This window comes from Nelusetta ayraudi, unplaced genomic scaffold (genome assembly GCF_046127955.1).
Source record: "Nelusetta ayraudi isolate G7.1 ecotype Tasmania unplaced genomic scaffold, CSIRO-AGI_Nayr_v1 ptg000016l, whole genome shotgun sequence".
Classification (NCBI taxonomy): domain Eukaryota; kingdom Metazoa; phylum Chordata; class Actinopteri; order Tetraodontiformes; family Monacanthidae; genus Nelusetta; species Nelusetta ayraudi.
In genome coordinates this window covers 1,967,538-1,982,500 of record NW_027466066.1, presented here as the reverse complement: position 1 = coordinate 1,982,500, position 14,963 = coordinate 1,967,538, and the positions used below count along the sequence as shown (strand labels likewise).

The window sequence follows — 14,963 nt, the reverse complement described above, 5'->3', positions numbered from 1 at the left end:
GCTGCGCCTCCGGATTCTTTCGCGTGGCATGATGTGGGCTTTCGACTTTACTTTCACGGCGGGGAGCTTCCCTTTTTTTGCCACGTTGGGAGAGCGGATCGAGACAAGCGCGCACATAATAAGACAGCGTTTTTCCAGCCTTCAAATAAGCAACCGGGTTCGGGGGGGAAATGTGTGTGTTTTCCTGCCTTTTAAGCTACTCGCTCGAGCCTGTCTGAGCGTGATAAGGCCGCCTTTAAAAAAAAAAAGAAAAGAAAGAAAAAAAAATGCCACGGGACCACTTATCCTCCCCATCTTTTTTTTATTCAACGTGCAAAAAAAAAAGAGAAGAAGAAAAAGGAGAGGAAGCTTCGCTCACCTTGTTGCCGAGCAACATGATGACCACATCCTTCTGGGCGTACTCGTGTATTTCAGTCAACCAGGCCTTTAAAGAAAAAAAAAAAGTACAAAGGACACAGAAGAAGGTGAGAGGAAGAAGATGAAGACGAAGAAGAGGAAGAAGGAGGAGAAGAAGGAGGACGAAGAACTGGGCCTGAAAAGAGCAGCAGCCGCGTCTGAAGACAGCATTTGCCCCTTCCTCCCGAATCTTCTGCCTCTTTCCTGAGCTGTAATCCCCCGATCAATCATGGTGGGATGGAGCCCGTCGCCCCCCCCAAACACTTTTATTGCTTTTCATTACCCAAACCGGCAACTGTGTAGCCAAGCGAGAGATAACATCACATCGTGTCACTTCCAAAAGAGGGAGTTCTGAGATGGTGAGAGGAAACGTTGGGAGGCCCCTTAGTGACAGTTTGCATGGAAATAGACAAGACGAGCAAAGAGCTCCAGAGGGTTGATGTGAGGGTGCGGGGGTGGGGGGGTGGGGTGGCGGGGGTGCATAATCACTTTGCTCAACGCGGCCTTACCCTGATGTTGTCAAAGGACTGCTTGCTGGTGATGTCGTAGACCAAAAGCAGCGCTGAAAACAGGAAACAGACGTCTGTTATCGGCGCGAGAGAGCGACTTTACGTAATGCAGACGCCAAACACCCACACACACACGCACTGATAAAAATGAAAAAAAAACCCATCTCAGTTCGGCTGCTCCCTCACCTACCAGCGCCAGCGCCCACATGTGCTGCGCACGGAGCACGAGGAAGTAAAGTTAAAAAAAACAACACACACACACACACAAAAAAAAGAGGTTACCCTGGGCATCTCTGTAGTAGGCGTGCGTTACGCTGCGGAATCTCTCCTGGCCGGCCGTGTCCCAGATCTGCGTGTCAAAGCACATAATTACACAGCGGCAAATTGGCAAGAAGCGGCCTGGATAATGCAAATGTTCAAGCAAAAGCTAACAAAGCAGAAAAATATCTGGAAAAGTTTGCTTAGTTTGCTAAACTAAGTTTGCTTGGCTTAGCAGCGGCTGCTGCTGCTAGCTGCTGGTGGTGGTTGTTTCCCCCTAATTAAGACACAGCAGCACGTACGACGTCGTGATCACGTTGGGAATAATATTGGAGTTTATAGGAAAAAATGCTTTTTTGGGCCCATGGGATTCTTTCTGCTGCAGTACCTCGAGCGGCCACTGGGAAAAATCGGCGCGCCTCCATGCTGCCAGTCCGGTATCCAGTTCTCATAGTACATTGGAGGGGAAACACAGGTGGCAAGCAGGAAGTGTGTTTTGTACTTTGGGCTGAGATGAAAAAAATGGCAGAGAATCAACAACTAACTACCTGTGGCTACCTGTGGTTTTGCTATCACAGCATTGTGTGGTTGAAAGAGCAGGGCAGAGGTTTCAGGGCAGTTTGTTCATTAAGCTGCAGTCACTGAACCAGAACCTACAGGGATGGTGTGTACAATGGACCACCGGAACAATAGCGCCGATTAAAGGTGCGCCAATACAGCACAGCAGCATTGCATGCTAGATGCTAGAAAGGAGGGGGAGGGGCCTAAAATCCTGCAGTGCCAAAAGTCTCGTTCAAGACGGAAAGTCAAGCAGGAAATGGCTAGAGAAGAAAAAAAAAAAAAAAAAAAAAAAGGGACGGTTCTCAGGTCAAAGTGTTAGTAGCAGCTTTGCGTCTGTACAGGAAGTCCTAAAAAAAAAACAACAAAAAAAAACCCCTCCAACATCCTGTTTGATCTCGCTAGTCCACTTGCACGTCTGGTATTTTGAGTTGATTTAGAGGGCACAGTATTTGAACATGAGTTCTTATGTAAATCACCACCATCATCATCGCCATCATCAACATCGTGTCTGTTTCTGCACGAGAACCTGACTTTCAACTGTCAGCCAATTACACTGTTATGACACAGGTTTTCAGATGAACATTTTGCCAATATGGATCTATTGGCAATTTTGGGCCACTCGACTCTAAGTGCATAAATTACAGCCGGACAAATGAATCCTTCCCACTAAAATCCAGCGCACACGACTCGTCTCGCAACAGGAAATACAAATCGCGTACAAAGCGATTAGAGCACAACTGCAAAAAAAAAGAAAGAAAACGTACACTTGTAATCGCAACACTGCTCGACTGACGCGAGTGGCCAAAGCTCCGTGAATTTGACAAATTAATAACAATGCCTGTCATGCGCAAGGACCATGCAGTGAGGGCGGGGATGTGTGCGGGGGGGGCGTGCTGAGGATTAAATGAAGCCAGCAGAGGAATCTCATCCGGCACCTCCTACTCAGTGTTGACGAACAGGTTGTAATGATAGATGAGGGGTTAACGGCTGGGAATAACAGCTTGGTGCTGGCACACATCCCTGCAGAGCCTGTACACTACCAACACAACAGCAGGCAACAACAATAGCAACACAACGGGGAAAAAAATAGGTAAACAAATAAATAATAATTAATAACACAAGTAGCGGTACTGCAAAGCAAAAATTGGGTCAAATAATGTTTGTACATTCCTTATCAGGTCGTTTTTTCAGGGGAAAAAGATATTTTTCTATGTTCATATAATGCAGTATCTCGAAGCAGGGCGGAAGGATTTCTCTTCTCTGTCCTCACCTGGAGTTTGACTTTCAGGTTGTCCAAATCCACCACTTTGTTCTGCGAAAATGAGAAGAGCTGCGTGAGAATGACAGTACCCCCCCCTCCCGCCCGAGACCCAACCCCTGTATATGCTGTGCAAAAAATGAATTAAGAACATGGTGACAGAATGGGAGAGAGAAAGGCTCAGAGACTCAGCGTGTGTGTGTGTGCGCGCGTGTGTGTGGCGAAAGAGAAGCGAGACGACAAAAAGTGGCTCCGAATGCTGGCAGGGGGAAAGTAATTTGCGACGCCCACGCAACAATGTCCTGGGATTAGACTTAATTACACAACAGCAAGGAAGACGGCTGGCGGCGTAGCGGCTGACCCCCTCCTCCCCCAACCCATTTAATTTCCTGTCGGACCTGTAGGGGCGCTCCGTGATTTCCTGTGCAGACGGCGGGAGGCTGAAATAGTTGCGACGCGGCGGCGGCGACGCGCTAAATGTTTCGTCTGCGGGGTTGAAGAGGGGACAGCTGGCAAACGCATCCAGGGGAGTGAAAATTTGGATACTGACCCAAGTGTCCCCTTTTGCACCCATTTCCAAAACCTTATTGATCACCACAAGTTTTTTTTTCTTCTAGGATTTAGCCCTCTGTTTACATCCTCCTTGCGAGAAGTTGTCGCCGTCGTTAGCTTCCCGCCAAAACTGATTCCTTCTTGGAAGGAGACGAGGCTCAGAATCAGAGGGGGCGGAGCCAACGACCGGCCAGGTGTCACCTGACCTGGTGTAGGTACTGCTGTTGTGACATCACAAAGTACTAGAGACATATTACCGTGAGTGTTCCGGAGCGTGTGGAAAATCCAAAGGGAACTAGTTGAATAGAATTGAAAAATACATATGTATGTTTTTAGTTCTTACATCAGGTGACTTAAAACAAATCAATCGGGTTTGCTGATCATCAGCATTTAGATTGACATCAAGACTTTTAGTGCGATGACGATGCACCACTTCCGATGACCAACAACTGTCATTTTACGAGGACATAACATCCAGCACAGAAAAGACGAGAGCTCAGGTGGGACATTCAGGGAGAAGGCTGACCACAGTCAACTGCAGTACACTTTCTCACCATTTGGCGCCACTAAATACACTCATGTCTCAATCGCTGGGGCCTTTAAGCGGACACCCTTTGTTTTGAAAAGCGCGCATGCGAGGACGCGCAAAACAGGTTCTCCTTCTTTGTCTCTGAGCATTCCGTGGTATTTGTGTGTACGTGTGTGTACATGTGTGTGTGCTTGTGCGTGTGTGTGTGTGTTCCAATGAGCTGCTACAGGAAGTAGCCTACCGGGTTACAGCCAGATCGAAAAACCACAAACAAAAACAAGATGATGCTAACGAGGAAGCGTGCGCAATCGACGCTCCGCAGCACTTCCTGAACTGCTTCATAACTTCATCATCATCATCATCATCATCATGATCGCAAAACTGCACTTCCCTGTTGCATGCAGTGCAGTGCAGTGCACGCTGTGCAGAGCCGGTGCAGGAGGACGGCGGAGGCGGCTGACAGGCAGTGGCCTCTCGGACAGCGTGCCGAGGCTCCAGCTGGCACCTGGCTCAAATCTCCGCTTGCGCCACGTGGTTCCGTCCCCCTGCGTTAGTTGCCATGGCTTTCCAGCGGCCCCCCCCCCTCTCAATTATGACGCGGGAGAGGAGCCTGCGCGCTCGCTAACTGCTACGAGGGAGCGTGGAACCAAAAATAGACTGGCCGCCGTGTGTACATCCATGCATAGAGGACGACCCCCCCCCCATCACCACCCCCAGCACTCTGCTGACTCCGGTGTCTCTCCCTTAGATGACTCTGTTGCTATGAAGCGAGAGAGAGGGAAAAAAAAGAAAAGAAAGAAACGCCGCCGCCGCCGCTCTCATGAATGAAAGAAAAAATAGACACAAAACACGTTTCTCAAGAGCGAGCCGCCGTCTGCCGAGCGTTTCTGTGAACGGTCGGCAGTGAAGGTAGGATGGATGGACCGTCTACAATAGAACCCCCCCCACCCCCACGCCCCCACCCCCTCCATTATACCCCTCTAACGTCTGGGCCAGCTTCCAGTGCTAATGCAACCCCCCACCTACTTGACTCGCCATTAGCGTGAGTGTTTTCCTCCTGATTGGAGGGAAATGAGAGGTGGTGGTGGTGGTGGTGGTGGTGGTGGGGGCATTAATGTTCTACCCTGGCGACGGAAGAGGAGGAAGGAGGAGGGTGGAGGGTACGCAGTGGGTGGAGTGGGGTTGGGGGTCTTTTCTGATGTCAGTGACGGCCGAGTGTGTGCGTTCGTGTGTCTGCCTGAGCTCGCCTGTCAGCTGTGGCGGCTCCACCGGGGGGTGTGGAGTAGGTGGAGGGGGGGGGGGGGCTGCAGCCAATCTGTGCAGCAGCACAGAGTCGTGGGCGGGCATCTGCCCGAGACATTTACCGAGCAGCGCGAGTGGCCGCCGACCCCGGAGGGAGCAGGAGGGAGCTGTTCTTCCGTACGTTCACTCCGAGAGGAGACGAGTTGGGGGGGGGGGGGTTCCATTTGTGCGGTCGTTAATGGGACGGACCGAGGCGGTCGGAAGGAGGGCCGTGACAGACGGCGGGCCTTCTCTGACCCCGTTTGGATTTTGCGTCGTGAATTCGAGCCCCCCCCCCCGTTCGGTTTGTGGTCAAAGTAACCAAACTGCAGCTGAGGGCGAAGCTTTAACGTGACGTCCATCAAGAAAAACACACCTTCGGTGACTTGTTTTCAGACCAACCCTGTTAATAAAACCATGGCTGCTTCAGCAGTTACAGCGACAGCAGCAGCAGCTGCGCCCGCAGTGGCTCCTAGTTCATCTTCTTCGTCTCTTTCACTGGCAGCTCGCAGCTGCTTCTTGGCTTCGTCGCAACTAAAAGGAAGCTGAACGATGATTACAGGGTAAAGCGCCGATGGAAAAATGCTCTCTGTGGGAAGCTGGAGTGGTGGACATGCAGAATTGCACGGAGGTGCACACCCATCAAGCCCTTGGATAGCATTTAGAGCAGATAGGCGAAGCTAGATTAGATAGTGAGAGTGATACTGGCCAAACCTTCTGGCATCATTTTTGACATATTACACATTCAGGTGGAGTTGTTTTCCCATTTTATTTCCCTTTTAGGGAGGCCACTGCAGTTCAAGGCTTCCTATTGGTGCGAGCAGAGAAATTAGCTGCGTGTCACTGTTGTATGGCTGCTGAAAAAGAAAAACCTTCAGCAGCTGTTTCGCCCTCTTTTAATATGAAACTGCAACTCCCAGTTCGAATAACAACACAGCTGCTTCGCTCCTCTGTGCATCAACCACTGTTTACAACTTGCAGCCTTTACATCCTGTGGTTTGAAAGAGCAACACACACACACACACACACACACACACACACACACACACGCACGCACACACACACGCACGCACACACACACACACACACACAGCTGACTGGTTAAATCAGATGCCATTTGATAAACAGACCCGAGGCTCGGCAAGGCTGAATTCCCCCAAAGACACCAGTGAAGCGGCGGTGGAGTCTCTCACCCTGAAGTCTATTCCCACGGTGGCTATAAAGTTGCCTCCCAGAAAGGCGCCGTCCTTAAAGCGCACCAGGATGCACGTCTTCCCCACGGACGAGTCGCCCAACAGCATCACCTGGAATGGGGAGGCGGCCGATCGGAAGGAGGAGAGCAGGGACAGCAGGTTACTGAGAGTGGCTGAGGATTACCCGGTACCACCCAACCCTCCCCACCTCCACCCCTCAAACAGAGCTGCGACGGACGATTTCTGCCCAAGTCGACGCTGCGCGGAGAAAAGGCAACCAGGGTGCACCGCAGCTGCCCCACCACCGACGTGCGACGCTTTGGATCAGAGTGAGTCGGCTCACTGGTCAATCAATCAATCGATCGATCCGATCAGAACCGCGGGACGTGCAGTTCTGCAAACCCTCCAGCGAGCATTTGTTTTGTGTTTTTCCTTGCTGTGAGTCACAGCCGGTGGATGCAGTTTAACTTGTATACAACTTCTCCTTTTTTCCTTTGTTTTTGTCTTTGTGAAGCCGTGGCGGGACAGGTGTGTCCGCTGCCAGAGCTTTTCCGCACACTGTCTGACGGGATCACAAAGAGCAACAGGTCGCCTCACCCTTCCTCCACCTCATCCTCATCCTCCTCCACCCTCAGCAAATATTTGAATATCGGAGGAGGGTCGGACAGATTTACAGGCTCGCGACGGAGCATCAGGTTGATGACTATAGGTGCGTGCGTGTGCGCGCGCGCCCTTGTCATCGGTGGCGTGTCACATCGCGCCATGTCAAATGTCTCTGGCGGGCGACAAAAAGTCTCCGCGCTCGCACTGTTGCCGCAGGTGCACCCGATTGCGTTCAAAGCGCGGCGGAAAACACAAGACCGCGAGGTTCGCGCTTTAGCGAAGCGCAACCAAAAACAACGAGGGTGGGGGGGGGGCGGGGGGGGATAAAAACAAACAACCCGGAGACGGACATACACACCTTGAAGGCGATGTCATAGTACTCGTTAATGGACGCGCATCTCTCCAACACATATTTCGAGGTGCCGTTTTTGCTCTGCCTCTCCGTCAACGACGTCTTCCTCGCAGACATCGCAGTGCCAACAAGAGGGGAAGGGGGGAGAGCGTGGGTGAGAGTTGGGGGGAAGGAAAAGGAGGGGGGGCCGAGGCGCGTGCGTGCGTGCGTGCGTCTGTGAGCGTGGAAGAGATAGCCGTCGCCGCTCAATCCCGGTGTCCTCCAGCAGCAGCAGCAGCAGCCTGCAACCCCGCGGCACTCATCACCGCTCCCGGCCTCCGAGCAGATCCTTCCGGTGGTGGTGGTGGTGGAGGTGGAGGAGGACGGTGGTCACACCTCGCTGTGTCAAAGGCGACGGTTGGGAACTTGGAGAAGCAGTCAGCAGCAGTAGGAGGAAGAAGAGGAGGAGGAGGAGGAGGAGGAGTGGAGGAGGAGAGGCTGAGGCGTCTGTGCGCACCAGTCAAGGAAGGAGCGGCGACGACAAGCGGGCGGAAACATTTCTGCGTGTCTGCGGAGCTGCGCGGCGCGGCGTGGGCAGACCGTGAACCCAGAGAAGCCGACAGCGGTGTTTTCCTCGAGAGTGGAGCGACGGTGGAAGGCTGAGTGGCTGAGTGCGCCGCCACAGGTGGTGGCCGGTGGTTGTTTTAGGGTGGTTGGGGAGTTAGGTTGTGGGGGAAAAAAGTGATGATGATGATGATGATGATAATAATAATAATAATAATAATAATAATAATAATAATAATAATAATAATAATAATGTTGAAGGGAGTGAGTCTCCAATAAGTGGAAATGGAATTCAGCGGTGCGTAAAAGCGCGTAAGCCGAGGACAGAAACGCGTTTTTAACGTGTTTTTCTCTGTGGAAAAGAACGAGCGGAAAACAGGAAAATACTACTCTCTCTTGTATCCAGTAGCTCTCAACCAGACACCGTTTCTGTCGTTACTTCCAGCACGCCAATATTTTCTGAGAACAATCAAACCCTCCACACCCCACCACGACCGCTCCCCAGTTAATAATCGGCTTATTTATGCACGGTCTGATGAGCGCTCGCTGCCGTCAGGACCGACAGCAGATCCCTTTTTCCTGCAAGTACATGTCGCCCTCTAGCGGTCGAGCGGTCCGAGGACAGGCGCTTGCCCCGTCGCTCACATGGCAGTTCCTTCACCTCGAGGCCTGAGCTCGAGGCCTCTTGCAGGCATCGTCGCACCCCATTTCTGGACACACCGACTTGGACTCCACGTGGGAAATGCTTTGGCCGCGCTCGCGGGCGAATCGTCGGTCGGAACAAACAAGCTCCTGGCTCGACTTTGTCAGCCGAAGCCGAGTTGATTCATTTATTCATGAGTGCGAAAAAAAAAAGTGAGGAACGAGTCTATAAAGTGTTTGCGCGCGGGCGGAGGGGGAAGCTGGAAGCTGGGAAAGTGCGAACGGCCCTGCAGCCGAGCGGCTCGTTTCCCTCCTGCCGTGCATATCAAGCAGAACAAGTGTGTATTTTCGGCGCCGTCTCACCCTTGACACTGAGCCCGGCTGACGTGAACGGCACACTCATTGCTGTTGCGCTTTTTTTTCCTTCTGCGGGGTTTGGGTTTTTTTTTGTTTTGTTTCGGGTTTTTTTTTTGGTCTCCCCTTCTGGAGCCTTGAATCATTCACAAACCCGCGCTAATGCGAAACGACAAAGCCAATTTCATACCTTGCCACACACACACACACACACACACACACACACACACACACACACACACACACACACACACACACACACACACACGGGCCTCCTCCGTTCCGCTCGGGTGGCAGCAGGTGATGCAAACGCTAAAGTCGCTGCCACCTCGGCGGCAAAAAAGAGAACGACAGCAAAAAAAAAAAAAAAAAATGCTAATCGAGCCGCGTCTTTCATTTTCCGGCGGGTGAGGCCACGCCCCTCCTCGCGTGTCACACAGCATCAAGTCACAGCTTTGTTACAAACATCCAGCGAGCGACAACAGCCTGCCGGCGTGGCATTCATTAGCAGAGGTCTCTTTGCGGTAATTTAATCATAGCTGCTGCATCCACACACACACACACACACACACACACACACACACACACACACACACACACACACACACACACACACACACACACAGAGAGAGAGAGAGACAGTGTTAGTGCAGCATAATGAATGCAGCGAGAAGATGCAGCATCCCACTCTGAAGGAGAGCACTGATTCATGCTGCACTTCACTGCAACACACACACGCACACGCACGCACACACTTACACACATGCACACACACACATTGGCTCTGCTGTCATGTCACGGCTCCAGTACAAACAGTCCCGAGGCGGAGACACGTCCCTCTCAACACTCGGGAGAAGTCAAGAGTGCGACTGGAGTTAGTGGGAGGAGGAAGAAGAGGAGGATGAAGAGGAGGAGGAGGAGGAAGATGATGAGCGCAGGCAGGGCCCGGAAGGTGTGGACTCACTGTGAAACCAATGCCGACTGTGGCGGTGAAGGACCCCGGGATGAACTTGCCCTGGTCGTACTGGACCAGCAGCGAGGTCTTGCCCACGCCGCTGTCTCCCACCAGGATGGTCTGCAGGACACACACACACACACACACACACACACACACACACACACACACACACACACACACACACACACACACACACACACACAGGGGCTTTAGCGTTGCGTTTGCCTCCTCGCCGCGGGCCGCTACACCCGGCAGCACGCACATCGTGTAGGTTACAAGCGCTCGCTCATCGACTGTTGCTCAGCCCCCCCCCCCCCCCCCCTTCCCCCTCCACTCTCTCCATAATGCAACGTGACGGCTGGAGGTCGGCGGCACGATGCCTCCAGGACGGAAGGGCGGCGAGCGACGGCGAGCCCCGCCACGGACTGGAGAAGCTTGTGCGCACACATGTGCGTGTGTGTGTGTGTGTGTTGTGCCACTGTATCAGAGACGGCTGCTCACATCTCAGCGCCCAGTGATTGTTCCAACGTCCGCAAGGCAAAAATCGAAAACCACAACGCCAACGACTCGGAATTAACTCGCAATCGTAGTTGCTGGCGCTGCTTTGACTGTACGAACACGGAAACTCTGGACACATGAAACCAGCGTTCAGAGCAAGAGGACGCTTTCACATTCAGTCTAATGTTTTAATTCATAGTCTTTTCATTCAGTGCTCCAGTGGTGCGGCCTCGAAGAATTATTTCAACAGATTTGCCTGGAAAAAGAGCACACGTAGCTCCGTGCTTCCAGCCCACTGCAAAAATGCTCAGTTTTAGCTTTTTAAATCAGTTTTCTTTTGCCATGCAATGCAAAGTTTCATACTTTGTATGCCTCAAACCATGTGTAACAGGGATTATAATTTGTATTTACTTTATTTTAATCCCTCAGAGTGACACCTGACCTTCTGGGAATCGTCAGTACGATAACTCCTGCTGGCCAGTACACTGACGGTGGCGCTAACCAACTGATCAGTACGTTCAAATGCATCAGCCACACCAACGTCTTTGCAAAACAGCTGCAGCCAGAGCTGCGAAATTGAGCATCGTCTTATAATTTCGAGTAGATTATTATCAATATCTATTATTAAGAACTCTAATTTGAGGCCCAATCTGGAGTAAATCTGACTGCTGTTCTCCAGCGAACCAGATTAAAAAAAACCTTGCGTGGTCGGAAACGCAGCGCTGGTGTCAAAGCCGCGATGCTTCAACTGCCGAGGGTCATGCGTCACTGCGGCGCATCAAACGGCCTCGTCGCCATGGTTATTGTCTCGCCGAGGAACGCTGCAGCGTGCAGCCTGTTGACATTTATCACCCCCCCTCCTCCAGCCGCTGGAGGTCAGATTTATGGCACAGCTCTCTTTAGGTTGGCAGCTTGTGTGCCATCGTGGTGAAAAGGCTGAGGAGTAAAAAAAACAAAAAGAGTGTTGGAGACACCGAGAAGAGGAGGAGCGGACAGCCGAGAGACCTGCGGAAATCCATCCTGCACCTCGGCAGTGCAAATTAATACCAGCTGGCTCAGTCCCAATGGATCCCTCCAGCTCTTTGAATTTATTAAAAAATAATAAAATAATAAAAGTGATGAGGTGATTTTGAGAGCTCAGAAATCAACTTAAGCTGCTGTGCCAGAATTTTGGAATATTTCCAAAATCTCTTGGATTTATTATCCCTCTGTAGGCCATCAACTCTTCAGAGGCCTTTGGAAAGTGGAGGTCAAGTTCACAGGGGAACAGACAAACCGTAACCCTCAAGTTCAGGTGGGCCAAGTCAATATAAGGCTTCCTACTGGTTTGCCAAACTCTTGCCCGGGCAAGTCAGGAATAAAGCCAAACAGGTTGTTCACACAGGGACAACAGGAAAAACCTCTCAGTGTCTTGAACATAAAAGCGTAACGCTGGACATGAAACTGCTGTTTCTACAATCTCATCGCTAGCACCTCCGAAAGTCACTTCTGGTTTTATCAGCTTTGTCTTTTTCTTGTGGCAGCCAACAGCAGTTTTCCCAGAATTCATTCCAACTACAAGGGAGCTGATTGGTTATGGAATGAACTGAAATGACTCCCTAGGTGGACGTGCACCACTGAAACGTTGAAGTCTCAGCGATCCGACAACCTCGGGCGATCCCAATTTCCAAGCCAACGCCACAGATGCCTAATTTTGAGGGGTGAATCTCCGAGGACGTTATTCCCTCCTCCCCCGAGGTCAAATACATGTGGCTACTTGGCTGTGTGTAAACAGGTACAGCACAGATCGTCCCCTGGTTCCAAGCGATGAAGGTCTGGGGCCGAGCTTGTCTGGGGCGGAAGCGGAGCCGTGTTTTCTCAGGCAGCGGGAAATCAGTGCATTACCATTTCATGCGTCTTCGTGAAATATTAACACAGACACGCAAACATTCTCAGGACAAGCGCTGTTCAGGGAGGAGAGCTGCAGCTTCAGGGGCAAATTTATCCCCTGTATAGGAATCCTGCATGCATGTATTAATGAGGACGGAGGTGGAGGTGTTGACTGGGAGAGGAATTCTGCTGCAATAGAAGAATGCTGGGATGATTCGGGCTGGAAAACCGGGGATGCCTTTATATAAGCAGCATGGAAACGGACCCTCATATGTGCAGGTGTAATGTAGGTTATTAAAATTAAACCTTTATTCAGTATGAAGCACCTGCTCTTAAAATGGGTACTAATTCATATATTCTAGATAACGCTTTTCAAAGACGCTGGGCCTTAAAAACCTGCATAGATAAAAAAAAAAAAAAAAGAAAAAAAAGCTGGTACTTGACGACGGCACACAGTCTGCTTCAACAGCATATGTCTCCAAGCGTTTTCACTGTAAAATGAAAACATACAGTGACATTTCTTTTTTTAATATTTATGATAAATGTCAACTAAAGGCTCGCTGGTGCACAGTGTGAGAAATGGGTTTATATACTTTATATATGAAGACTTGTTTCTAATGTCTTTCCTTTTGTTTGTCTTACATTATTAATTTTTCATGCTCGGAAAAAAACATGTTTGTTTTTAGACAGGCGTGCACCATTTACAATGCGCTTTGCTCTCAGCTAACAGTAAACAGCTCTTTAATCGCTTTCTGTCCGTCACTGTCGTCCTTGTCTGCAGAGCTGAATGGAGAGTAATATTAGAACATTAATGAGCAGCACGTCAACGTTATTCGACAGGTCAGTGAATGCACAAGCAAAGATAGCAAACTATAGACGTTTATGTGTGATCAAGTGAATTGGCTTGAAGGGGTGGAAAAGTTGAACACATGAAGAAAGGGAGGCGTGGAAAGACAGAACACCTGTTAAGGTCTATCAGTGATTAGAAAGCACACCTGCACCTCGTCAGTGCAAATTAACACCAGCTGGTTCGGCCCTAATTGACGGTACTATGGAAAATGCACCAAAGTGTACGTCTGTGTCTTCGATACTTACACCCACTGCCACTGAAACAGATCTTTGCCAAACATGAGAACCAGAACATCTGTGTCCAGCAGGCGAGGGCAGTTCTTCGCAGGTTGCGACTGTGCGAGATGCGATAAACAAAAGCTGGAACTCGACTCAGACACAACATGTTCTTAACGACGTTTCGCTAATACTGAGTGATGAGTCACTGAAGGCCACAGAGCTTCTAATGGCACTGAATCATCCAAACAGCTGCACTCCATTTTTCTTGCCCACAGATGAAGCTGCGGCTTTTAAATGACACGCTCATATACAAGGAACTATAAATCTTGGTATGTTTGAGTTTTTATGGGCCGAGCTCACATAAGTGCAAAATATATTATAAATCAATAAAAATAAAAGTCACGTTTAAACCTGTGCGTTTGCGTGCGTTAATCTGAGGGGCTTTGCTGTATCTGACTACACACGAAGAAAGTAAAGCAAATGCACTTGAGGCATTTTACTGCATTTTACATGCATACACATTGCTGTCAACTTAAAAAAAATAAACAAGAAAAAAAAAGAAGCACGGGTGACATAAAAAAAACAAAAACAACTAATTTCTAAAGGTAACATAATAGAAGTTGGTCACACTGCCATAAAAGGTTCTATATTTTAAACCTGGGTCAAATGTATTGGTAAGTGGGTTGAATGACATTGCCTATGATAAATTAATATCACTTTGAAAATTTGATTTGTGACCTCTATGAACAAATATGGAAACTGTAACAAGTACTGACTGTCACAACAACACAACCCACTTTTCCAAACAAAGTAAAATATATTATTCCATTAACTATATTCTATTTATATTACAACGGATACCAGCCAAAAGTTGCCATCTTAAACTCTTGTGGGATATTGTACGATATTCGCGCCTCAGGTTCACTTCTGTTCTGACCTTGTGTGTGATGTCCTGGTTGTAGGGGACGGTGACGGCGGTGGGTGTGTGTCCGTCCTCCGTGTCGGTGTCCACCGCCGAGGAACCGTACGCGCTGTCCGAGGACACCAGCTTCGCCCGCATCTCTCCCGTGTCTTCCATCCCGTCCACGGCAGCTGCTTCAACTTCTCCTCCAGTTGTTTCCTGTTCTGTTTCTCCGCGGCCCGCCGCTCATAGCCTCCGCCCCTCCTCGGCGGCATGCCCCGGCCTTATATACCCAAAGCGCACGGGCGAAATTAGCTTAAATCACGCGGCGTACGCGCGCACAATCTGGGCTAAATATTGATGGGAAAGGAGTTCCGGTTTGTGGCGAACACGGAAGTGCTGTCCAAAAACACGGAAGTGTAGTTTACACAATTTATGAGGCGAAACGGCGGGATACGAGGACAAGGAAGTCACGGGGAGGAGGAGTTCAGCACCCTGGAAAGCGACTCAATTATTAAACACGCCCCACCTCCTCCAGGTAGAACACCTTTCGTGTGCGTGTGTTCCCCGTTTTTGCCGTTCACTTGCGAAAACTCTAAATCTCCCAAAACTATTCCCTCACACTTCGTTAGCAATTA

The 14,963-nt window shown here is 50.1% G+C and overlaps 1 protein-coding gene across 2 annotated transcripts in view; it reads right to left on the bottom strand.

Annotated features, from left to right (window-relative positions):
* LOC142886683 (ras-related protein Rab-37) overlaps positions 1-14,545 on the bottom strand; it is a 21,827-nt gene extending 7,282 nt beyond the window's left edge. The window contains exons 1-6 of one of the 2 annotated variants that reach the window (XM_076023749.1): positions 14,362-14,545; positions 9,996-10,106; positions 2,995-3,036; positions 1,188-1,254; positions 906-958; positions 359-424 (exon numbers count right to left, since the gene is read on the bottom strand). In XM_076023749.1, coding sequence (XP_075879864.1) covers positions 359-424; positions 906-958; positions 1,188-1,254; positions 2,995-3,036; positions 9,996-10,106; positions 14,362-14,502 — 480 coding nt within the window. In that variant the 5' untranslated portion in view covers positions 14,503-14,545. Of the gene's footprint in view, positions 1-358; positions 425-905; positions 959-1,187; positions 1,255-2,994; positions 3,037-6,537; positions 6,649-7,498; positions 8,086-9,995; positions 10,107-14,361 lie in introns of those variants that run through there. The other variant, XM_076023751.1, reaches the window with a different exon arrangement.
* Positions 14,546-14,963: the final 418 nt, after the last annotated feature.